We start from the raw sequence: 24,431 nt of genomic DNA, 5'->3' as shown, positions 1-24,431 counted from the left end.
CCTCGTCGTAGTTTTCTCCATAGAAGCCAGGCGGTAGGTCTATTCTATACCGTGAACTGGGAGGGATCATATCAGAGAAGGACTTAAGCGTAGTCGCGATAATGAAGAAGTCTGCCAGAAACATTCCCTGGCCAGTGGCAGGTTTGTACACCTTTTCTTCGATCATTGCATCCCATGCAGCATCCATCGCTTGTGTCATAAGCGCCCCCAATCGCTTCTTTTCTGGATCAGACACAAGTCGACGGAAATCCCCTGCAGTTTGAAGTGACGGGTATCGCAACTGTAGCGTCGCCGTCAAAGAGTTGGCAGTGTCAATGGCTAATTTGGTCACCACGGTGGCCTCGAGCATCGTGCGTTGCTGCTTCTTCACTGACTTGTACATCTCAAACACTTTTTCTCCTAACTCTTCCAGTTCCACAAAGAAATACACCACCTCCAATCGCATATCCTCTGCAAAGGCTTCCTCCAGCACTTTTTGTCGGTCAACTCTAAGCTTCGTCGGAGCTGATGGTTCTGGGACGTAGGTGTCCTCATCCGGGAAATAGTCTTCATCCACTTCCAAAGCTTCGTAATAATTCTCAAATTTGCTGCTTTCAACCTCAACAGCAGTTTCGACGTTTCCTGGCTCCACTTCCACCTCCTTTAGAGTGTTATACCAGCTCCTTAACTGCTCTAAAAAGTGTTCATGGCCGTGTTCGGAGTCTGCGAAGAAGGCGGCGACGCGCTCTCTCAATGTGATGGCACATTGACAAGCAGTGAGCGCTTTGGGGAAGTCCTTTAGAAGGTTGGGAGTTAGCGTGGCGGGCTGCGCAGCGATCTCCTGCACCACCTCATTTAGTGTCGCTAGCTTCACATGTTCATCAGCGTGACGTCCGTTGCCTCGTGCACGCAGCAGCCAGTCGAGGAAGAAAGCAGTAGCGCGTTTGTAGCGAGCGTATTTACTTGCAGGGAACGACGCCATGGTTCGACGCTGATTTGTGTGTGGTGATGTCAATGTCTCTCATACTGCCGTTATTGTAACAATCTGGATCCATCTTTCGTGCCGCTTAATTGACCACAGCGCTGTAAGCTACATTAAATGAGAGATATCTTTCGTGCCGCTTGATTGGCTGTAAGCTACTTTAAATGTGAAAGAGAAAATTTTCTCTTCCAGCAGACAAACGCATGTACACCACAATGCCGTGCGGTGCACGGGAAGCTCTGGATTTAGTGTACTTTTATACTGGGAATACCGAATAGAATGAGGGATGGACGGCCCCAACGGATTAATTCCACGGTACTGCGTAGCGTAAAGTTTTACGAGCCTCCACAGTTCCCGAAGCTAGTGCAGAGTACGCAACATGCCGTCAACTTGCTGTCGTGACGCTCTGTCAGGCTATCAATCAACTGGATCGATATTCCAAGTCGACAGCGAACCGTATCGTGTCTGGTCTTACGCGAATTGCAGCAGCCTGTCGTGAGGATATCCACCCAATAGCGAATGAACTAATGGAGCCTCTGCTTCCTGCAATGCTAGACGGATCTCAATGGGGCAAGTTCCTGCGTCTTCGTACTGAAGCTATCGCCACTGTGCTCGTTGGTTGTGCTGAGAGTGATGACTTCCGGGTACGTGTGCTGTATTTTGTGTCTTGAAATGGCTAAACTAACCAATGTTTTGCACTGTACCAGGTGGAAAATCATCCGTGGATCAGCGACTTCATCAGTTTCCTCCTGGATCCCGTGGTTTCGTCCGAGTCGCAATAATGCGCAGCTCGTCAACTGTCGTGCACTTGCGAGCGTGGTCCTCTTGGACTTGAAGCTGTTGAATACGCCGAAGCATCCCTTCCACTTCTTTCTTGCTAGTTTCGTGGGAGCTTGGGGTAAGGGAAGAAAACGAAACTAGAATAGTGACAGATGAGTGCCTGGGAACCCAGTGAATGTTGCGCTAGTATGGACCAACACTCCTTTAATGTGTATTGAGGCACACGCGACATCGCATTTCGTCTTGTAATGATTGCAGTATATTGTGATATAATATTAAGTTTCCGTGTGCTATCATTTTAAGAAATTCAGACCTCCAGTCAGATTGCCATAACAATGCCGTGCGGTGCACGGGAAGCTCTGGATTTAGTGTACTTTTATACTGGGAATACCGAATAGAATGAGGGATGGACGGCCCCAACGGATTAATTCCACGGTACTGCGTAGCGTAAAGTTTTACGAGCCTCCACAGTTCCCGAAGCTAGTGCAGAGTACGCAACATGCCGTCAACTTGCTGTCGTGACGCTCTGTCAGGCTATCAATCAACTGGATCGATATTCCAGGTCGACAGCGAACCGTGTCGTGTCTGGTCTTACGCGAATTGCAGCAGCCTGTCGTGAGGATATCCACCCAATAGCGAATGAACTAATGGAGCCTCTGCTTCCTGCAATGCTAGACGGATCTCAATGGGGCAAGTTCCTGCGTCTTCGTACTGAAGCTATCGCCACTGTGCTCGTTGGTTGTGCTGAGAGTGATGACTTCCGGGTACGTGTGCTGTATTTTGTGTCTTGAAATGGCTAAACTAACCAATGTTTTGCACTGTACCAGGTGGAAAATCATCCGTGGATCAGCGACTTCATCAGTTTCCTCCTGGATCCCGTGGTTTCGTCCGAGTCGCAATAATGCGCAGCTCGTCAACTGTCGTGCACTTGCGAGCGTGGTCCTCTTGGACTTGAAGCTGTTGAATACGCCGAAGCATCCCTTCCACTTCTTTCTTGCTAGTTTCGTGGGAGCTTGGGGGAAGGGAAGAAAACGAAACTAGAATAGTGACAGATGAGTGCCTGGGAACCCAGTGAATGTTGCGCTAGTATGGACCAACACTCCTTTAATGTGTATTGAGGCACACGCGACATCGCATTTCGTCTTGTAATGATTGCAGTATATTGTGATATAATATTAAGTTTCCGTTTCAAAATTCAGACCTCCAGTCAGATTGCCATAACAACTCTGGATTAAAATCCATCAGTCCATCAGAACTCTGGATTAAAATCCAGAGAACACCATTTGGACAAAAAGTCAAGATACGACGGATTTGAGATTGAGGTTTACCTTTGGAGATGCCTATGACGAGAATCGGACAAACCAGACTACATACTCCCTGATTCCTCCAACACGATGTTTTTTCCTGCAAAACCTGGCAGAGCTGTACAATACGCTCACGTATGACAAATAATATAACAAACACTTGTACGGCACGTCAGAAACCCCATTATGGAGAGTAGCTGGATCATTCCTGACGGTCATGAAAAAGTTCATTACATTGAAATGTCACGTTTTTCGTGTGTATGTTGGATAAAGTCAGTGGGAGCACTGCAAGGAGATGGAGGTCTAATTCGAAATACGAGTCTGACATTGAAGAATACGGCAGGCCTCTACGCTAAAATTAATTATACTGAAGCGACAGGTGCAGTAAAAGCCGCTGATAAACAGCTTCAAAAATTCCTAGAATTTTACGCGGCCCCGTTGGTAGCCGGACTTACAATGTTGAATCATCATTTTGAGTATCTGGACCTAGCAAGTGAAGTCGTGGCTGTATCGAAGCTGCATAGCTTTGGGCATCTATACAACGCGCTTGTGAGCGAAAATTGGTGTCGTCGCATTCAATTTTTTAGGATATATTGGATCTTTACGGAGAAATGATTTTCACTCCAAGCCGAGCTGCAGCAGTCCGTGGCGCCTACTATCGCACCTACTTGCTTAGCTCAGCTTTAAAAGCAACGGCGATAGATGCTGTTGCTCGAGGCGAAAGCGTAAGAAGCACGGCTGATAGTGTCAAGCCACGGCCATACAACGTCTGAAAGAAGTGTCGAAGATATTCCGGCTTGACCAAAAATGACGCGTCATTTTTCCCAAAAATGACGTGTCATTTTTGGGAGGTGTGTCGTCTAAAGGTCTACTGGATAAGGCTGCGGACATTTGCTCCGAAGAACTATTTGACACGCGGGTACTATCGCGTGATATGCTGAAGCTCCACGATAATCTTACGGATGCTTTCTCTGAAATGTATGGTGTGTTGGCTCCAGGGAATGTGCGTTATCCGAATGACGTTGACGAAGTGACGTTACGCGTCATCCGGATTTGTGATTGTCTACGACCGAATGGCGAACTAGATGTCCAAGCATTACCTGGTGGACCTTATGGAGGGATTGAGCTCATCAGTGATAACCCAGCGAAAGGAATGTGCAGGAAGGCTGGAGAAGTGATTGAGTCCACATTCTCTCTCGAAGTCTGCGAGCAAAGATACTTTATGTTCCCCTCTCGAGTCTTTGACGAACCAAAAAGTGCGGAACCTGCTCGCAGTGAAAGTGACCGCCAGGTTGGACCAGAAAAAGCACATACCGCTTCAGGGCAGTCGGCGAAAAAGAAAAAAAAGAAAAAACAAGAAGAAAAGCAAGAAAAGCAAAACGGGCCAAGCCACAGGAGGCGCAACCATCAAGGTGGGGGCAGCAGAGATTGACGAGTTATCAGACGTCACAAATATGCTCCAGGGGCTGCTAGTGTCGACGAACTTTCCTGACCAAGCAAACGACAACTGAGTCGGTACACGTTTCTTAGAGGACTCACTGAGACAAAAAGCGACGGCTGCGTTTTCGACCTTGCGAGATCCGCGTCTTCCTGTATCTAGCAAAGTTGACGAATGTTCTAGCCTTAATAGAACGAGCGCTCGAATGCGCGATGCTTTTTTCTCGGAATCCTCCCTCATTTTGCACCTGATGCTGAGATTCCATCGGATTAATAACCCCGAGGTCACAGTTCCTGTAGTCGCTAAGGTAAGAGAGCTATGTGCCACGGGTCCAGAACTTACCAAGTTTATGGTTTTCACGGCTCGGATCGGGGCCTGTGTTGGCAAAATGCCACAAGCACGAGAAATCATGATTTGTTGGAGAAGCGATTGCTGGATATGCGTTTTCACAAGGCGAGGCTCTCGTATTATCGGGAGCTAGTACAAAAACGTACTCCACAACACATCAAGAGTTGGGCATGGGACGTGCGTCAAGTCCTGACATCTTCCACGCTTTGGAATGGTATTTGACCAATTCATTAACGGATATTGAAACCTCGACATGCTGGATGGGCAGCCGTTCTACTTGAATCTAACTACCACCGCTTTCCAAGATACGAGTGATTTTGAACATGTTATTGAGCCACTGGCAGGCCTATCATGTTTCGGTGACGCTGTTAAGCACGTCGTGTATGGAGGGACTAAAGAAGAAGTGACCAAGGCGCGATATATGGTGGTCGTACTAGCTGAGATTACAGGTATCCAGCTTTCCGAAAGCGGCGTACCCGCTATCCGTGTAGCAGACTTCAAGCTCTCAGCCGATGGGATACTGCGACGCGAAATTAGCCTACTTGCAGTCATCGGTTGGAAACCCACGCGTGAGCGGTACACCTTTTACGCCTTCAGCATTGATCAAAACGTCAACCACATCAGTGAGTAAGTGTTCTGCTTCATCGATCGCTTAGGCCACCATGCTGAAGAGAGAAATATATATTTTCCATGAGCTTGCAATCAAGAGTTATGATATTGTTGATCAATCATCAGTACAGAATTCACTAACGGCTCGACCTCTTCTGCCTTGTCTGATGTAGCACCGATTAAACACCGTCAGCTCCCGTGCTAAGCCCAAAGGAGCAAAGGCAAGCATTATCGCCTTCTTCGGCCGCACTCATTACTATACTTACTCTCAGCGAAAAATCTTATATTATCGACTTCAGCAAAACCATTGTCGCCAGATCGACTTGGTTTCTTTCATTTTTCATGCAACACTACGAATGTTTTGCCTAGGACAAACCAAAACACTAAAAAGTGTCGAGTCTTCCCTTCGTGCAAGCGAAAAAATTCAAACCTGCTCACAACGTCTTGTTGCGAATAAACTTGGAGATCATGTCAAGAGCGACCTCGGGTTGATCCCCCGGGGCCATGTGACCAGCGTTGTGTATTTTCACATACGTCAGGTGGGAGAACGATTGCACCATGCCAGCATCCTTGATCCCCGAGGCGGACGTGTACGGACGCATTTTTGCTGCGTTGAATCCGGTAGTACCAAACCAGTTGAGCTTCTTTGCAGTCGCTTCAATAGCGTGGAAATTGCAGAGCAGGTCAGCGTCGCCAACGTACATCAGCACGCGTAATCCTGCATTCAGCAGCTCAGCGACCTTATCACCCACGGATAATTGTCCCGAGTAAGTAGGTGGTCCAAAAAAGCCGGCGTTGATGGTACCGTTGAGTTGAATCCACTCGGGACGGCTGGGGTGGACTCCAAGGAACTGACGCACCTTCGGCAAATCTAGATATCCCTTTGTTGTTGGTACCTCGGGCATACAAGCGCTCATGCTGGACATTGCAGTGTCACACTTTTGACGGATATCGTATGGATTCCGGTGCTCTCCAAATACTGGAATCCACTGGGTACTGATGCAGAAAGAGCCTGCTTCTGCGCACCGCGACGTATTCGTTTGGCACTCGGTCAATAAGCTTCGGCATTGGGGAGATGCCGCTTGCATCGCTGCCAATTGAGTGTCGTTCACTAGCGTAATATTATACGGATTGTCGGCCATATCGACAAAATGACTGAAGATTTCCACGGGATCAGTGAGCGCGTTGCCAATAGCGATACCCCGAAGGTTTATCGGGACGGAGTCGGCGGAAGCAGGGGAGAAAAGGTGCTCTCCCTGTTTCTTCCAAATGTAGTGAGCCACGGTAGGCACGAAATGGCCTGCATAGCTTTCACCCACGAGGAAAAGTTCTCGTCCTTGGAGCTCGTGGTGTTTCTTCAAAAAGCCTTGGAGAAACCAGAACACGCTCTCAGCTACACGTTCATCCGTAAGCTCATCGTCTTCAGCGACAGGCGAGTAGGAGAACCCAGAATTAACAGGAATGTCGACCCACAGCATGTTGGCTTGTGTAGTCCATGAGAATGGGTTCAGCTTCGTGGAAAGATCGGGGTTAATCGTGAAAGGGCCGTTCTCGACCAGGAGTCCGTACGTGCCGCCCATTCCAGGCCCACCAGGAAGCCATACTAGCAACGGATCCGTGCTTGGTTTGTTGCGTGACTCAAAGTACCAGTAAAAATAGTGGCTATCAACTCGGTTTGGAAGATTAATGTAGCCCACGTCTTGTATCTCAACGTCAGTGTCAGCTAAGCCACTAGCTGGCCCCATCAAGGTGCCAGCCAATGTCAGGAAGGAGAAGACGTAAGCCACAAGGCGCATGGCTTGGGGAGATCCTTCAATGATTTCTAAGGCGTTTACAAAAACGAAATTTCTGAAGGGGTTTCTTGGAAACGCTTAAGAAAGTATCAGGCCCTTGACCCTGCCCGGTTCAATAAAAATCTTATTATTTCAAATATAAAAAAGATAGATCGTATGACAAGGACCCGGGTTATTATAATTGCATTTGGCGCTGCTCAAAAGTTCCTTCGTCGGCTTCAACCAGCTAGCGTAGTTTCCAATGCGCTTTTTGAGTGCGGATTCCACAATATTGGATTCACCATCCCGCGAATCCGCTTAGAAGCTTCGCTGTGATAAATTCATCTTGAAAGCGGTTTCTATCTTTTTTATTAATACATACATGTACCACTTTCAAGAACGAGTTTATGTTGTTAGCTCGATTATTTTAAGTACAAAACATGTCATTAAGGTTTTGACATTGTCATGTTTTATGAGCGCTGCATGTATCAATGACAAATCATTGGGCGGTCCATTTGTTCCTCCGTACACTACATGGCATGACATGAACTTAGCGTTCCCAAATTGGAAACGTTTGTTTATTTTTTTTATCTAATACTCGAAAAAAAAACTTGTGCGATCTTGAAACAACTTCAAGGAGGCCTCGCTAAATACGGCTTGCTGATTTTTTATTCCGGGACTCGTCGTGTCCCATTGCGGGATTTGCGCACTTCCCGAGCTTAACGACCGTTGCAATGGAGCCTGTGCGGCTCGAGCGCCAACAGCAGGTGCCTGCCGACCACCGCGTGGACTCCACGCGGTGGTCGGCAGGCGCAGCCTCCACGGTGGAGGCTGCGCTCACGCCAGAGGACCAACTGGCCGCGCCGTTGGCCGCTGTGAAGCTCGCGGAAAGCGGCGACTTTCCGCGGCTCTTGGTGGCTTTAGCGCTGCGTCCGCGACTGGCGAGAGCTGCCGATGCCTTTGGCATGACGGCGCTGCATTGGGTCTGCAGCGACCCTAAGGCACCCCCGCGCGTACTTCTCACTGTCGCGCGTGCGCATCCTGCAGCCGCTGCCACACGAAACCTAGCGGGTTTATTACCACTGCACCTGGCAGTCAGAAAGAGCCTCGCTTTGGAGGCCATCCAGGCGCTGTTACACGTGTACCCTAAGGCCATTGGGGTGCGAACGCCGGATGGTAAGACGCCGCTCATGTTGGCCAAGCAAAGACCCGTGGCGTCTAGCGCTGTGCTCTCTCTACTGAAAGTACTGGAAGCTCATGCGAGGACGGGAGCTCCCTCCCCGACGATGTTGGCATCCCGATGGCCCGAGAGTAAACCGGAACAGGATCATCACAAGCAACAACAGGGCGAGGAGCGTACAGAAGCAACGATATCCGACAGATATAGTACCTCTAGATCTGTGACACAGGAGGAGACGATCGCTGCGATGATGGCGCCACATGCACCGCCTCCAAGATGGGCACTGGCCTCGAGATGCAGACTTTGTGCTGCAAAGTTTGGATATTTCAGACAGAGGCACCATTGCAGAAGCTGTGGGGCGTCAGTCTGTGGACGCCACTCCAGACATCGAGTGCCTTTAAAACATCTTGGACTTTTCCAGCCTCAAAGAGTTTGTGAGTGCTGCTTTGACGATCTGCAGAAACAACTCAATGTGCGTGCATTGGAGCGCGTGACGCGTACTGGGGGCGCGTATCCATACATTGACAACGACGACTCGAACAGTATCTATTCAAACACGTCGATGAATCTCCAAACTCGCCATAGACGACGTAGCAAGTCGATCTTTAGTGAGCCAACCCAGCGTCATGGACGGAGTGACTGGGAATGTTGCACCGACAACAATAGTGAGGCCAGTGCTAATGGCTTCACTCCTGTCTCGGCTCCTTGGAATTGGAGCATTGCAGCGTCAGAAGCTGTCGAGTCACTGCAGCCCAGTATGGGCTCCATGTTTCTATCGGTTGCACCGGCACAACTGACGGTACTGGAGCGTCAGCGTCTGTTACGTGAGCAACAAGGACACTCTATGGATTCCGAGCCTACTAGACGGAGAAGTCGACAACGACGATCAAGGCCACACTCGTCGGCTCTAGACAGATCGTTGCACGTACAGAGAATGTCGGAGGTGGATTCAGCGTGTTCAAGTGATGAACACGAGTTGGAGCAGCGAATGCAGCAACTCATGGAAGTCAAGCGGGAGCTTGGGGAGACTATGCGTCGCAGCGAGGAGGACACTGAACGAGCACAGCGTGAGAAGCGGGATCTGGATGCTCTAGCTGCTAAGTACAGGGACAGCGGGTACTCGAGTCCCCCAGAATGCGAGGATGAGGACGAAGAAGCTGAAATCGCCGCGACGCTGGCCTTCTTGAATGCTGGTAGAAGGATGAGTAGCACCGCAGAACTTCTGGAAGACATGGAGCTGCCACTCGATGTGGCTGCCACACACCAAGAGTTGGGCGAAACTTTGCTCAGTAAAGGAGACTTTGCTAGCGCCGTTCTGGAATTGCAACGTAGCGTGGAGCTGGACGCCACTAATGCCACTGCTTGGCTCCAATTGGCGAAAGCTTTGGACGGTGTGGGTGAAGATAGCGAGGCCGCTGAGGAGGCAGTACGTCGTGCACTCGAGCTCGAGCCAACGTCAATAGGCGCACTATCTCTTCTAGGGAAGCTGTTGCATCTACGCGGTGACCACGACGACGCCATCCTAGTGTTTCGCCAAGCACTGGAGCTACAATGCCCCAAAGGACGCCTTTCCGACGGTGCACAAGAATCGGACGCTGAACCCCAAAGCATGGCAATGTAGACACACTAGGCGTACGGAGGCTAATTTGACTAATACTTAAAGTACCGTTTGAATCATTAGCCTGGTGCCTCGTGCTAGTATTTCGTGCCGTATGTGGCGTTGATGAACTTGATGCTAAGTGTCAAAGCGACTTGGTCTACCCAGACTTTTGCCTTTTTCGCGGACTGTTGCGTTGATGAAGAAGTCGAAAGCTCTGTCAAGTTAACGACGAGGCAATTGCCACGGGCTTCATCTTGAAATTGCATCTGCATTTGCCTTGTCGTCCCACCCAGAGAGCTAACAGATAAGTCAATACTACTATCGTCTTCGTCCAGTTGCTGTTGTGATGCTGATTTCAGCTCTAAAACACGACTGAATGCCCACACAGGTACGCAGTCAGCGTCCCAGAGCGTGAAATCCATCACTAAGTAGTTATTCATCGCGTATTTCACGGCTTCCGTCTCCAGTCTAAATACTGGCTCGGTCTCGGAGGTGAGAACTCGGTCTCGCGTGGCGACAGTGCCCCCATGAATGTTGTCTAGCAACTGGACGCTCACGCTCCGTGCTCCATTCTCCGGCATGGGAAACTCGACTTGGTACACTTCACGCTCCCAATAGAGCTCATCCAGTGAGCGCAAACTTATTGCCGCTGTATAAGAGTGCAACCCGTGCGTACGGTCCAAATCATCCTCTCTACGGACTTGCAGAGCACGTGGTGGGGCTGAGTACAGCAGCTCCACAATATTCAGCTGCAAGAAGAACTTGGCCACTTCACATTGTTGGGTCCATACGAGCGCAATGAGGGAGCTCGCACGCCAATCACCAAGTGGGAGTTGATAAAGTGCTAACCCAACTCGGCGATCCGTCTCCGCTACAAGTGTCCAGGCATTAGTGGTCAAAGGCCCATCACTAGCAATCGGGAGCCGACGAGGCGTGTGCATCGCAGTGGAAAACACTATCACGCTTAGGTCGTCCAAGGATGAAAGTGTCAGTTCTGGATCCGAGTTTGTGTACTGCAAGCTCAGTCCGTATCGAAATCTCCCTGCTTCCGGCTTGAAGCGCCATGCCGCCGTCGTCGAAGTATGGCGTATGCTGCCCATCGCCGCTGCGACAGCGACTGTAGGAGCTGGAGGTGCTTTGGGTAGCAGCTCCACTCCGTTCACAAAAAGATCCGACGTAATTCGTAGTGTCGCCAGCATCTTCTCCATCGACTGCACCAATGAATGTGGCTGAAGTCGCCGAAACAGTTCGTTCGTCTTCCTTTTAGCCACCATCGACGAAGTGGAGGAGCTTGTCGACGGTGACGATGAAATCGAGCCCGGTATTCTCAGCGTCGACATCTCTAGACTAGACACCGATCGTCTCTCACTAATGGGCTGGTTACTTGCAGCATCGTCACCGCGAAGAAGACGCACCGACTGCTGCGGATACTTCCTCATGAAAATGTTCTTCAACATTGGTGCCACATCATACTGACACTAGTCGGTATAAGGAATGTAAGCTAATCTCACAGTTTATTGTACCACCGACCAACTGTCTAGGCCAGACATTTCATGACACATTCCGCATCCAAGCTTCAACAAGGAAAATGGTTGCGTTCCCTGCCAGCAAGTATGCGCGTTACAAGCGCACTACCGCTTTTTTCCTGGACTGGCTACTGCGAGCGCGTGGTCGGGGACGCCATGCAGGCCAGCGTGTGGAGCTAGCGGCGCTCAGTGATGTGGTGAAGGAGATCGCAGCAGCTCCCTCTACACTCACGCCGAAGTTGCTGCAAGAGCTGCCCAAGGCTCTCGCAGCCTGTCAATGCTCCATCACATTACGCCAACACGTATCTACGTTCTTCTCAGAGGATGATACTGCTCAGCGAGGCCACCAGCACTTCCTCGGTCTGTTGAAGGACTGGCATGCGACGCTGAAGGACGTCGAGAACCAAGAAGCTGCAGCAGAGACGGAGAGCACGAGGTTTGAGAACTACTACGAGGTATTACAAGTGGACGAGGACTATTTCCCTGATGAAGAGACTTTAGTGACGGAGATGACGGCGTCAAAGAGCGCGAAGACCGACAGAAAGCGGCTGTTTGATGAGGCTTTTGCTGAAGGTCTGAGACTGGAGGTAGTCTACTTCTTCCTAGAGCTGGAGGAACTTGTGGAAGGAGTGTTTACCGTGTACGACCAAGTGAAGAAACAGCAACGCACGATGGTAGAGGCCACAGTTGTGGTCAAGCTGGCGATGGAAGCTGCTAGTGCCTTGACAGCGAGACTGCAACTAAAGTACCCTGCGCTCCAGACAGCAGAAGATGTGTTCAACATTGTTTCAAGCAAAATTCCGCTTAACATGAGGATGCGGATGGCGGAAGCAGTTGCTAAGTTCTGGGACAGTTTTCAGAGGAACGGGACGTATCACTTCGTGCCGGGGATGCTGATCGTGGACTTCATGAGTGTGACGAGCACGTTGTCCAGTTTCACCACTGCAATCCCGAAATCATCACGAGAGCGAATGATCCTTCGAGATGGCTACTTTGGAGCGACTTACGGGGAAGAACGCACGCCTCAGTACGTTCTACCGGATCCTAGTAACATAGTGGTCTTCTTGATGCAGCAGCTACCACATCTCTACAATGCCGTTATCGAGAAGAAAGCTGCGACTGGGACGGGATATGATTCGTCCGGCTTTACCGGCTCATTCATGGCGCAAATGGACGAGTTTTTCACGTCACGCAAGGTCACGGTTCCAATGGTGTTTACGTGTATTTGCTGGCTGAAATCGGTCGCTGCACTACAAGGAAACGCAGGACTCAGTCGCAACGTGAGTCTTACGTTCACTCACTCGACAAAGCTACAGAAGAATCTGGATGCGACCTATGCGAAGGGCGCGGTTCAAACTAACGACCAAGAGATTCACGGATTACTGAAGTGCAGTTCGGATGCGATCAAATGCTCGGTGCCTAGTCGCACCTTGGCTCGTGCGAATCCGTTGCTGGCAGGTCTCATGATGTTGGGTCACCAGTTCCAGTACCTGAATTTGGGAGGCGAAGTCATAATGGTGACGTCGAGATTCCGTGCGTTTGGTCATCTATACAATGCTCTAGTGCAGCAAGGGTATCTCCAGCACATTCCATTTTTCGACGAGGTGCTACAGATTTATGATCAGATGATCTTTACTCCGTCACGCGCTGCTGCGGTGCACGGGTCGTACAACCGCACTTACCTGTTTAGCTCGCACATGACTGCGGCCGCGGTCACTAAACTGTACCGTGGTTCTCCGCCTCCTGCCTCTGGTGAAGGCATAAAAGTACGGAAGGCTCTCCATATGGTCGATTTGTCCAAGATCTATCGACTGCTAATTGAAAAGGATAAGACGGTTCTGGGAGGTACTTCGTCGAAGGCTATGCTGAGTAAGGCAGCAGATATTTGCTCGAAGGAGCTTTTCCAGACTCGGATTCTATCCCGAGACATCCTGAAGCTAAACGACGATCTCACAGATGCGTTTTCGGAAATGTGTGACAGACTGGGTCGGCGACAGTATCACGATGACTATATAGCAAACCCGACACCTGGGGAATCGCGGCAGTATCGTGTCAATCGCGCATTAGAAGACGCCGTGATGATGCATTTGATGCCGCTGCTGGATTGTCTTCAAAGTGATGGTTCTTTGGACTTAACTGCGCTTCCTATTGGAAATAGTGTAGTTCAGACAGGGAGGCTGGATGGAGAAGGCGTCAAGGCTATGTGCAGGAAGACTGCGGCTGTAATCAAAGCCAAGTTCGCGACTCCATCCCTGGTCTGTATGCACAAGTACTTCACGTTCCCTGCAAGACCTGATTTTGTCGACCAAGAGTACGGCACTAAGTCATTTAAAACGCGTACTGATCGTCGGAATCGCGAGGATGTATTTTGCGAGCTGATGGATTTACTCGAGGACACCGAGGGTCCACTTTTGGAACGTGATCTGAACAAGCTGAAGACAGAAATTCGGGAGGATCCGGAACTTCTGAACATGCTCTCACTCCGTTCTATGACGTTTGCTAACCCCAGCGAGTACAACCCACACAATCTGGCTAATGCCCCGCGTGATGACGTATCTACGCTCCTCCATTTCGCTGCAGCTGGTCCCGCACATGACGCTGATCTTGTCGAATGGATGATTCAGATGGGAGCGCTCACACTCCAGCCAACACTGCACTGTCGTATCGAGCCTCGCCAAAGCAGCGTGAGATGCTCTCGCGACGATCTGTGCAGAGCTATGGCTGTTCACAGCGCAGCCATCTCGGGGCTTCAAGATATCGTCCGGATCATTCTTGAGGCGGACAATATGATCGACTTGAATACCCCCACGTTCGATACGAAAGAAACACTTGCGCATTTGGCTGTGAAGCATGGACATCGCGACTTGTATCGCATGCTTGCTGGGCTTGGGGCCGATCTTCGCATCAAAGATCGCACTGGCAAACGTGTGTGCGATATGACAACTGATAGAGCGTGGGCAAACGACATTGAGAGGTCGACTGCTACACTTGAACGGAGTCACGCAAGAACGGAGGGAGCGAAGAATCGCGACGCACAGTTCCGTCACGAGGGATCTCTACGTGCCGAACGCATGCGCCAATCGGTATCGGTCCAGCGAGACGAGGAACGCAGACGTGTGTTCGCCATTGCCAGCACGAATGCCACTGATGGATCTAAGAAGAAGAGCAAGAAGAAAGGCAAGAAAGGTAAGAAGGGCAAGGCGAAGGAAATTGCACCAAACGTATCTGTAGCCTCTCCAGCTGCAACGGAAGCCACTTCTGAGGAAGTATCGAATTTGCTTAAAGATTTACTGGTGTCTACCGGTTCTGAGGTCGACACAAGCGACGATTCTACGCCAATTACCTTGCTGGAAGACTCGATTGAAAACACAGCTGCTATGTTTGCTCGATTGCGCGACCCCAACATCTCCACCGACGGCAAAGTCGACGACGCCCAGAAAGCCTGCACTGCAATCGAAACGTTAGAGCAGGCTGTTGAGATGTTCTCCCACCCCAGTCGACTTCACTCAGTGGATCGTCAATTGCGTACCGTAGTCGCTTCTGAAGCTCAGCAGATCATCCACATGATGCAGAAACTGCATCGAATTGACCATGCCGCTATCTCGGCCCCTGCTTTGGAAACTGTGCGGAAACAATGTGACACGACGTTTGCTTTTACCAAGTTCGTGGTGGGCGCTGCGCATTTGTGCGTCTCCGTCAACAAGAAAGCACAAGCTCGTGAACTCTTGGACGTACTGGAAAGACGATTGGTGAAGATGCCTTATGGCAAGCGCGAGCCTGGAGGGTTTCGAGAGCTGGTTCAAACGTACTCTGCAGCGCGTGAAGCTATGGGAATGGGACGCACTTCCAGTCCAGACATGTTCCACACGTTGGAGTGGTATTTGATTTATGCGGTGGACAACTACGAGCTCCAAATGACGCTGGATGGGATGGATGGTCGGCCGTTCTACTTCGAGTTTACCACCACTGCAAGTGCTCGACAGTTTGATGATTTTGAACAAGCAATCGATGCGCGACCTGAACTGGATGGAGTGGCGTGTTTCGGCAAGCGCGCCAAGCACGTTGTCTACGGAGGTACGAGTGAAGAAGACGTGGCGAGAGTTCGTGAGCTCGTACTCGGGGTGGCAGTTGCCTCGGGGATCCGATTTGCTGACCGCGGTTCCCAACCTTTGACGCGTAATATCCATGTCGGACAGTTCGTTTTCTCAGCTGCTGGGATCGTTCGGGATGCTGCTGCGGCGTGAAGAGAAGATGACATCAACGATAGCGGTAGACATTTCCGGAGGTGACGTTTTCAAAAAAAACATCATTCCTTAAAAGCACGCGCTGGAGGAGGCCGCGAGATTTCGGGTTTTGTTAATACTTCCTCTGGTCGGAAATGATCACGCGAAGTTAGTATGATAGGTCGTTCAACTGTTCAATCCTCGATAGAAATTTGACAAACCTATCATACTAACTGACACGTCTTTCAACTGCTCTATCCCCGATAGGAATGCTCTTCAGTTTGTCACGTACTTCGTCTCGATTCTTCCGCTTTCTGCCGCTGTTCTTCTTAAGCCGGTTAAGTCACTCACCCCTACGACACCAGCCGTCATTGCAGAGCTGTACAGCTCCAATTAAGTTCACGGTGTCCGGAAGTCGGCTCATAAGAACATCAAACGCTTCACGGGGTAGTTCTCTGTTGTTGCTGATCTTTAGAAGCTCGTCAATGACGGCTTTTGCGCTCGTTGTCGATAAGGTTGGACTTCGGCATGTTTATAGAGGAAGAAACAGCGTAGCGCAGGCGTGGCGGGTCGCACTCCAGGCGAGGCTTGAAACCTTGAGAGCTAAAACTGAAATTGCAGAGGCTATAGAAGTCCGTTCTGCGCACAACCGGTGGCTGAGGTGCAGGGCTTCCGTTTGGTCCAATCAGATGCCGTATTGGATAAATAGAGCTGAAGCGATTGGTCATTTTGTCAGTTTCGCGTGATCATTTCCGACCAGAGGAAGTAAAAATTTAATCGGATAATATTATTGTTTTTTGCTAGCGACACGATTAAAACAAATATTATTGCTAACGAACTTTTTGGCAAGAAACAAAACGAACCAAAAATTCGGATTCTGTGCTCAGAAGAAGCTCAAACGCCTTGTCCAGCATTCAGCATGATACATCCACGCGTACCCATTGTCGCTTTATGCCGCAACAGGGTCGCTCCGTGTAACCCCATCTTCCGAAAAGGTAAAATCTTTAACTATCATCGACGGGATTCCAATGCTCATTTGTTGGCTACTAAACAGCATTCCTTCACTTCGGGCCAGCTCGAGCAACGGCCTAAGAGCGCGCATCAATATTAAGTATCTGACGCGTCAATTGTCATAACAATCCACGCCGTTGAGCTCTGGGGCAGATGCCACTACCATTTTGAAGTGGCAGAGGGGCCAACGCTCATGTCACTAGTGGTCGTAAACGCAGAGTACATCGAAAACCCAACCATTCTGTCGAGTGCCATCAGCAGCTCGTAATCGCCCACTATGTTCACCAAATATCACTCCAAAGCGAGAAATGTGTCGGGGCTAGAAGTCTGGTCCAAACCAATCGCATCCCGAGCTACAGAGTACGTGCACCAGCTCCCGATACATTGGAGCTTCTCTCTTGTCAAAGGGCATCTTCACCAAGCGCTTCTCCAATAGATCCAGAATCTCCTTGGCTTGTGGCTTCCGGTTCACGGACACGCTGAGCTGCGCGGTTCCAATGACAAAACTCGTAAACTTGAGCGTCGTAGCACAGAGTTGGCGCACCGACGAGAGAGCGGGGACAGCGATGGCGGGGTCGTTGACTCGACGGAGTTTCTGCATCAAGTGGATGACTTGCAACGCCTCGGAAGCGATAGCGACTCGGTCGCGTCGATCCGTGGAGTTGAGTCGGCTTGGGTGACTGGAAGCTGTCACCAAGCTCTCTAGCTTCTTGATTAGTTGACAAGCACGTTGCACGTCGTCGGTTTTGTCGGCCGCAGAAATGTTCGGGTCTCTCAGGCGACCAAACATCGCCGCTGTATCCTCATCACTGATCTCCCGCAATGCTGCCGGCTTCGTATCATCGTTTGGGTCAATATCTGAGCTGCTTGGAACCAATAAATCCTTCAGCAAGTTTGTTGCTTCTGCTAAATCGTCTGCCGTCACTGTGGCAATTGGAGTGAAAACGTTCGCCGTCGCATTGCATTTCTTCTTCTTCTTTTTCTTCTGTTTCTTTTTCTTCGACATAGTATTGGCCGCGTTTGTGGTGGCATTTTCCACTTCACGTCGACGTTCTTCATCGCGCTGACTATTTACTGACTGACGCAGACGTTCAGCTCGGAGGTCGCTCTGGTGACGGAAGAGTCCATCGCGATTCTTCTTGCTCTCGTTATCAGCTTCGCATCTCTCGATCTCAGCGATGGACGCTGCAATTTCACGCCTCCACTCTCGATCGTTTGTGACGTCACAAATCCGTCTTCCTTCACCGTCCTTGATGCGGAGATCCGCTCCAACCTCAAGAAGCATCTCGTACAAACTGCGATGTCCGTGCTTGACAGCCAAATGGGCGAGCGTCTCCTTCGTGTGGTACGTGGGAGTATTCAGGTCGACCATATTATCAGCCTCAAGAATAATCCGAACAATGTCTTCGTGTCCCGCAATGGCTGCATTGTGGACTGCCATCGTGTTGGGCAACCCCTCGCTATTAAATGGAAGCTCTCTTCGTTGCAGTTCGTATCGACAGTGCAGAAGCTGTATGGTTAGCGCTCCAAGCTGGATCATCCATTCCACTAAGTCCGCGTCGTGTGCAGGTCCAGCTGCTGCGTGGTGGAACAATGACCACAAGTCAGAGTTGGTTGCCATGGCCAGGAGATCTGGATTCTGGCGCAGTTCAGATTTAAGAATCTCCAGATTATCTTCAGACAGAGGACCAGCGCTATTCTCGAGCATTGCCATCAGACCATGAAAGACATTATGCCGTGCTTGACCCTCCAACTCTCTCAACGGCGCTCCATACTCTTGGTTGACGAAATCAGGTTTGGAAGGGAAGGTGAAGTATTTCTTCTCACATACCAGAGGTGGCGTCGCGAACTTGGCTGATCACCGCAGCAGCCTTCATGCACAGTATCCTGATACCGTCACTACTCAAGTTACCAATCTGGACATGTTGAGTGGGTATGGCACGCATTTCCAGCGACCCATCCGACTGCAAGCAGTCCAATAGCGGCATCAAAGGCGTCATCACTGCAGCCTCTAACGCGCGATTGACTCGATAGTGACGAGAATCCCCTCGCTGCGGACGAGCAGCTACATAGTCGTCGTGATACTGTCGCTGCCCTAGCTCGTCACACATCTCAGAGAACACATCCGTGAGGTCATCATTGAGCTACAACATGTCACGAGAGAGCACACGTGTCTGGAACAGCTCCATCGAGCAGATATCCGCTGCTTTGTTCAGCATGGCCTTCGATGACGCACCACCAAGCACTGACCTGTCGTTCTCAGTGAGAAGTCGGTAGATCTGGGATAAATCCTGGAAGTGAAGCGCCTTCCGCACTTTAACGCCTTCTTTCCCAGCCGGTGGCGTCTCACCACGATACATGGCGTTGACTGAAGTTACAGTCAAGTGAGAGCTCAGTAAGTAAGCGCGATTGTAAGAGCCATGCACCGCTGCAGCGCGTGAGGGCGTGAAGATCATCTCGTCGTAGATTCGCAGCACTTCGTCGAAAAACGGAATGTGCTGAAGAAATCTCTGCTCCACAAGCGCATTGTACAGGTGACCAAAGGCTCGGAACCTCGACGTCACCATCAAAATCTCACTGGCCATGTGGGAATAGTGGAAGTGATACGTCAGCATCATAAAGCCTGCCATCAGAGGATTGACACGTGCCAAGTTGTGGCCTCGACTTGATTGTTTGATCTCCTCTGCGCACCTCTTCAAGCCTCCGTGGATTTCCTTATCGGCAGTGAACACTGCACCTTTCTCCACTGTCTCTTCCATGTTTCTCATCAAGTATTTCGAGTGGTTAAACGTAAGACTCACATTGCGAGTGAGCCCAGATTTCCCTTGCAGCGCAGCAACGGACTAACAAGACCGTCACCTACAGTAACGGTGATCGCTATGGAATGCCAGTTGACGCACACTACGTGAGACTCAGAATTCTATTTTTCCTTTCCCATATTGAAGTGCTGTAGTGGACAGCCACGCAGCAGATAAGTAGGAAAATACATTGTGCTTCTTCGTTTGTCAAAGCTAAGTCCTCTGCAAGCCAAGACTTTCAGGCTGAGAACCCCGCTGCGAGCCAAGGGTTGTCACTTTGCGATATCGCAAACCTTGTGGAGGCAAGGAAGGCAAGAACGCAACAATGAGTGAAGAAGGTAACGAAGGCACTGGTGTGTCGAGATCCGTAACGTTTCAGGTTACGACCAGGAAGAAGACTGGGGGTCATGAGCGTGAGTTCATTAAGATCAGTATTCCGCGTTTCAGTGGCGGTTCGGCGCAGGAATGGCTCCAGTGGATTCAACAGTTCGAGCATGTTAGTAAGATGAAGAAGTGGTCGTCGGAAGAGAAGGCACAGCACCTGTGTTTGGTGCTAGATGACGAGGCATTAGATGCGTGGGTTGACACGTCTGGATCCGAAGACATGGCGGACCAGGACACGTTTGATGACGCGTACCAGAAGTGGGGTCACATGTTCGTGCCGAGCATGTATCACGAGCGACTGGAGGAGGAGTTGTTTCTCTTTGCGAAGAGACGCCATGAGTCTGTGGCTGAGTGTCATCAGGGAATGCGACAGATCACTCGAATGCTGAAGAATTTACCCACAAACGCTCTGGTTGTCGACGAGCAGTCGATGATCCGGACGTTCAAGCGGGCTATGCCAAATGAGTGGAAGACAGCATACGAATTCAGCGGTATCCACCTCACCACCATGCCTAAAGCTGTCCAGTACTTTGAACGGCTTGAACAGTCTGAACGACGTCAGGGCAAGGAGCGTCATTCTGGAGGCTGGAAGCAGCACGGTAAGCAGAATGGTGGTAAGCCGCATGGCGGTTACAAAGGTAGCGGGAAGAACTTTGGGAAGAAGGATAAGAAGGAGTTCCACTCGTCAAAACAGTTTCAGTCACGGGAGAAGAGCAACGGTGACAAGTGGTGTAGTTTACACAAGACGAGCTCGCATTCTGATAGCGAGTGTTTTACGCAGAAGAAAAATACGTCAAACCACGGCGGTAATAAGTGGTCAGCAGCAAAGAAGATTGAGGAAGCGAAGATGACACTTGTGGAGGAGATGGATTCTGACTACTCGCTCAGTGACGAGAGTGAGTGTAAAGTCATCGGTAGTATACTGAAGGACAGAGAGCCGTCTAAGAAACCTCCTATGCGTCTCCGGTTCCGATTATGCAAGACAAGGCAGGAGCGCGTCGCACTCGTGGATACAGGATGCGGAACAAGCTTCATTAACGGGGAGTTACTGGCGGCAAATCGTGAGCTGGGCTTTGAGATGTCTCCGTCTGATCTGACATACGAACAGGTCGAGGGCTACGTTAAGGTGGCTGGATCGACACAAGTTCAATTTCGTTTGATGGATTTGAACTATGGGTCTCGAATTACGCATAGATTTTCCGTCGTCAACGATGCCAAGGACGAGATGGTGATCGGGCGGGATCTATTAAGTGCGCTTGGGGTAATTGTTAATTTCCGCGATGGGATAGTGGAATGGAATGGCAACACGGTGGCAGTGAACACGGGAGACAAGTCCACAGCAAGTGATGAAAATGGAGGTCCGAACATACAGGAGGAAGTGAAGGAGATCAACGACACCTCTGTGGCGCCTGAAGCTATGGTCGGGACAGCAGAAATTGATCAGTCCACATACGAGCAAGTAATCAAGCTGCTTAAGCAATTCGAGCAATTGTACAATGGGCATTTAGGGCGGATGAAGTTTCCTGACTATATTCTCCCTATGGCAGAGCAGTATACACCAATACAGGCTCGCCCATATTCAATTCCAAGGAGCGAAGAAAACGCAGCGAGAAAAGAATTGTATCGACTCATGCAGCTCGACGTGTTGGAGCAGATATTCGATAGCGAATGGGCTTCTCCGGCTTTCTTCTTAAAGAAACCAGATGGGCGTCTGCGATTATTGACCGACTTCCGAGCTTTGAACAAGTTTTTGAAGCGTAACCCCTATTACGTGCCGCTAATTCGGGAAGTCTTGATACGTCTGGGCGGAGCGAAGTTCTTCTCCTCTCTGGACGCTAATATGGGATACTATGCTAGGCAGTTGGCAGAAGAAAGCAGACCGTTTACGGCATTCTGTACACCGTACGGGAAATTCCAGTATAAGAGACTCCCAATGGGAATCTCAACGGCGCCAGATGAGTACCAGGCGTGCATGTCTAGAATTCTGGGCGATTTGGACTTTGTTGTCGTCTATTTAGACGACATACTCATCTTCTCTAAAACTGCAGAAGATCATTTGGAGCATTTACGGGTGGTGTTCTCGCGTCTACAGAAGTTCAACGTGACGCTTAATGGTAAAAAGTGTCGAATTTTCTGTGCAACTGTGGAGTACTTGGGATTTACGATCAATGCAGACGGGATTAAGCCTCAGGAAAAGAAGATCCGTGCCATTCTCCAGATTCAGCGGCCGAAGAACAAAAAGGAACTACGTCGGTTTATCGGTATGATAAACTACTACAGGGAGATGATACCAAGAAAGACGGCGATGCTGAAGCCACTAACACGATTGACGTCTCCAAAGACGGCGTTTCAGTGGACATCCAGCGAGAACAATGCTTTTGAGGAGATTAAGAAGGCGTTGGCCAAAGCAGTACTACTGACATTCCCCAATTTCTCGAAACCTTTCGAGATATATGCAGATGCAAGTGGAAAGCAGTTGGGTGGATTGATTGAACAACAAGGAAAATTAGTAGCAGCTTACTCTAGAAGTCTCACTACCGCGCAGCAAAACTATACGACGACTGAACTAGAGTTATTATCGGTGGTGGAGATCTTGAAAGAGTATAGAACAATGCTGCTTGGATTTCCTATTGTGGTCCGCACGGACCATAAAAATCTCATTTATCCAACCGAGAATTCATTGCGGGTCAAGCGATGGAAATTGCTACTATCTGAATATCATCTTACCTGCGAGCATATTCACGGAAAGGAAAATGTTGCTGCAGATGCATTTTCTCGACTGGCGTGCGACTCGGAGCAGAAGATGGGAGAGACTGAGCTGGAGGCGCTCTTGATTGATCCTGTTGAGTGTGTTCTGGAGGGCAGCTACATCAAACAATACCAAAATGAAGATTCCGCTATCCAAGACATACTCCAAGCCTGCATGAATGGTACAAACGACTCGGATTACAAGATACAAAATATCATGGGTGCACGTCTATTAACTTACCAGAAGCGTGTATTAATTCCCACCGAATTACGTCAAGAACTGGTCGATTGGTATCACACTCAATTAGTACACCCTGGTGCCAAGCGCCAGTATCACACGATGAAGTCATTCTTTTATTGGTCGGGAATGAAGCAAACAGTGGTGAGCTTTGCGAGGAGATGTCTTACATGCAAGAGAGCCAAACTCCACGGTGGACCTCAGGATTATGGCAAGTTACCACCACGAGAAATGCATACAGTCGATCCTTTCGACGTAGTGCATGTGGATACCATGGGGCCTTACGGTAGTGATCGCTACTACGCGCTAACAGTGATTGACGAAGCTACAAGATGGCTAGAAGTCTCCATTCAAGAAAATAATCGTGGTAAAACCACTGCAGAGAACTTTGACGTGACGTGGTTATGCCGATATCCAAGACCAAAAGAGGTTGTGTTTGATCAAGGCAACGAATTTAACACTACAGAGTTTCGAGAAATGCTTGCCAGCTACGCGGTCAAGCCAAAACCAATCTCCACCAAGAACCCTCAGGCAAATGCCATTTGTGAGCGAGTCCATTTAGTCATTAACAATGGTATTCGATGCTACCCGGAAGCAGATTGGCGACAAGTGATTCAATATGCAGCATTTGCAGTACGTGCGAGTTATCACACGATTTTGGGTACAACACCAGCACATTTAGTCTTTGGGCAGGACCTGATAACGCGGCAGCTTCATGAAACGAATTGGAGCTATCTCACGAAGCGCAGATTTGAAGCAATACTGAGAGATAATGATCGTGAGAATGCTACGCGTTTGGAGCATTTCTATCATCCTGGAGATCAAGTCATGATGCGAGTTGCAGCTAAGGATCGAGGTAACAAGCATCGTCAGGTGGCCAAAGGGCCATATTCTATTGTCGAAGTGCATGCTAACGGCACCGTAACGCTGGACTACGGTGTGACGCAGCAACGCGTCAACATACGCCGTCTCTTTCCGTGTTAATCGACAACTGGCATGGGGGTGAATAACAAGACCGTCACCTACAGTAACGGTGATCGCTATGGAATGCCAGTTGACGCACACTACGTGAGACTCAGAATTCTATTTTTCCTTTCCCATATTGAAGTGCTGTAGTGGACAGCCACGCAGCAGATAAGTAGGAAAATACATTGTGCTTCTTCGTTTGTCAAAGCTAAGTCCTCTGCAAGCCAAGACTTTCAGCTTAACCCTTGCTGAGAACCCCGCTGCGAGCCAAGGGTTGTCAGGACTTAAGTCAGCAGATGCACGTGAACACAATAGGTACTGTAACCTTCTGCGACGTGAAATACTCATCCATCGACGCCTAAACGAACTAGCCAGTCCAGATTTATCGTATCCAGTTCCCGTAGTCAACTTTGTTGCAAGGATCGTGTTATTCAACAACGGCAGTTGTCGCAGTAGGAACACTACCATGTTGCTAGGATCGGGCAGCACATATTGAGGCGTGCGTTCCTCTCCATACGTCTCGCCAAAGAGCCCATCTCTCAGCA

At 49.8% G+C, this 24,431-nt stretch overlaps 8 protein-coding genes across 8 annotated transcripts; 4 read left to right on the top strand and 4 right to left on the bottom strand.

Moving 5' to 3' along the window:
- Positions 1-1,509: 1,509 nt before the first annotated feature.
- On the top strand, positions 1,510-2,643 carry PITG_01345 (uncharacterized protein; the record flags this gene model as incomplete). The annotated part of the gene is made up of 3 exons (XM_002907969.1): positions 1,510-1,605; positions 2,188-2,505; positions 2,569-2,643. The coding sequence occupies 3 exons, from the start codon at positions 1,510-1,512 to the stop codon at positions 2,641-2,643; spliced, it is 489 nt and encodes a 162-aa protein (XP_002908015.1).
- A 1,487-nt stretch (positions 2,644-4,130) lies between these two features.
- PITG_01344 (uncharacterized protein) lies at positions 4,131-4,556 on the top strand (the record flags this gene model as incomplete). The annotated part of the gene is made up of 2 exons (XM_002907968.1): positions 4,131-4,200; positions 4,321-4,556. The coding sequence occupies 2 exons, from the start codon at positions 4,131-4,133 to the stop codon at positions 4,554-4,556; spliced, it is 306 nt and encodes a 101-aa protein (XP_002908014.1).
- Positions 4,557-5,874: 1,318 nt separating this feature from the next.
- On the bottom strand, positions 5,875-7,185 carry PITG_01343 (serine protease family S10, putative; the record flags this gene model as incomplete). Its single annotated transcript, XM_002907967.1, has 1 exon — positions 5,875-7,185. One exon carries the CDS (start codon positions 7,183-7,185, stop codon positions 5,875-5,877), a length of 1,311 nt encoding a protein of 436 aa, XP_002908013.1.
- A 761-nt stretch (positions 7,186-7,946) lies between these two features.
- On the top strand, positions 7,947-10,013 carry PITG_01342 (uncharacterized protein; the record flags this gene model as incomplete). The annotated part of the gene is made up of 3 exons (XM_002907966.1): positions 7,947-7,997; positions 8,043-8,500; positions 8,600-10,013. The coding sequence occupies 3 exons, from the start codon at positions 7,947-7,949 to the stop codon at positions 10,011-10,013; spliced, it is 1,923 nt and encodes a 640-aa protein (XP_002908012.1).
- A 74-nt stretch (positions 10,014-10,087) lies between these two features.
- PITG_01341 (uncharacterized protein) lies at positions 10,088-11,266 on the bottom strand (the record flags this gene model as incomplete). The annotated part of the gene is made up of 2 exons (XM_002907965.1): positions 10,088-11,140; positions 11,210-11,266. 2 exons carry the CDS (start codon positions 11,264-11,266, stop codon positions 10,088-10,090), a joined length of 1,110 nt encoding a protein of 369 aa, XP_002908011.1.
- A 2,969-nt stretch (positions 11,267-14,235) lies between these two features.
- On the top strand, positions 14,236-16,317 carry PITG_01340 (uncharacterized protein; the record flags this gene model as incomplete). Its single annotated transcript, XM_002907964.1, has 5 exons — positions 14,236-14,578; positions 14,705-14,991; positions 15,091-15,411; positions 15,502-15,630; positions 15,715-16,317. The coding sequence occupies 5 exons, from the start codon at positions 14,236-14,238 to the stop codon at positions 15,760-15,762; spliced, it is 1,128 nt and encodes a 375-aa protein (XP_002908010.1).
- A 754-nt stretch (positions 16,318-17,071) lies between these two features.
- Positions 17,072-18,629, bottom strand: PITG_01339 (uncharacterized protein; the record flags this gene model as incomplete). The annotated part of the gene is made up of 2 exons (XM_002907963.1): positions 17,072-18,174; positions 18,584-18,629. 2 exons carry the CDS (start codon positions 18,627-18,629, stop codon positions 17,072-17,074), a joined length of 1,149 nt encoding a protein of 382 aa, XP_002908009.1.
- Positions 18,630-18,896: 267 nt separating this feature from the next.
- On the bottom strand, positions 18,897-19,511 carry PITG_01338 (uncharacterized protein; the record flags this gene model as incomplete). Its single annotated transcript, XM_002907962.1, has 1 exon — positions 18,897-19,511. One exon carries the CDS (start codon positions 19,509-19,511, stop codon positions 18,897-18,899), a length of 615 nt encoding a protein of 204 aa, XP_002908008.1.
- Positions 19,512-24,431: the final 4,920 nt, after the last annotated feature.

This window comes from Phytophthora infestans, genomic scaffold (genome assembly GCF_000142945.1).
Source record: "Phytophthora infestans T30-4 supercont1.2 genomic scaffold, whole genome shotgun sequence".
NCBI lineage: Eukaryota > Oomycota > Peronosporomycetes > Peronosporales > Peronosporaceae > Phytophthora > Phytophthora infestans.
Note: the sequence above shows the minus strand (reverse complement) of the source record. Positions and strands in the feature narration are given on the sequence as shown.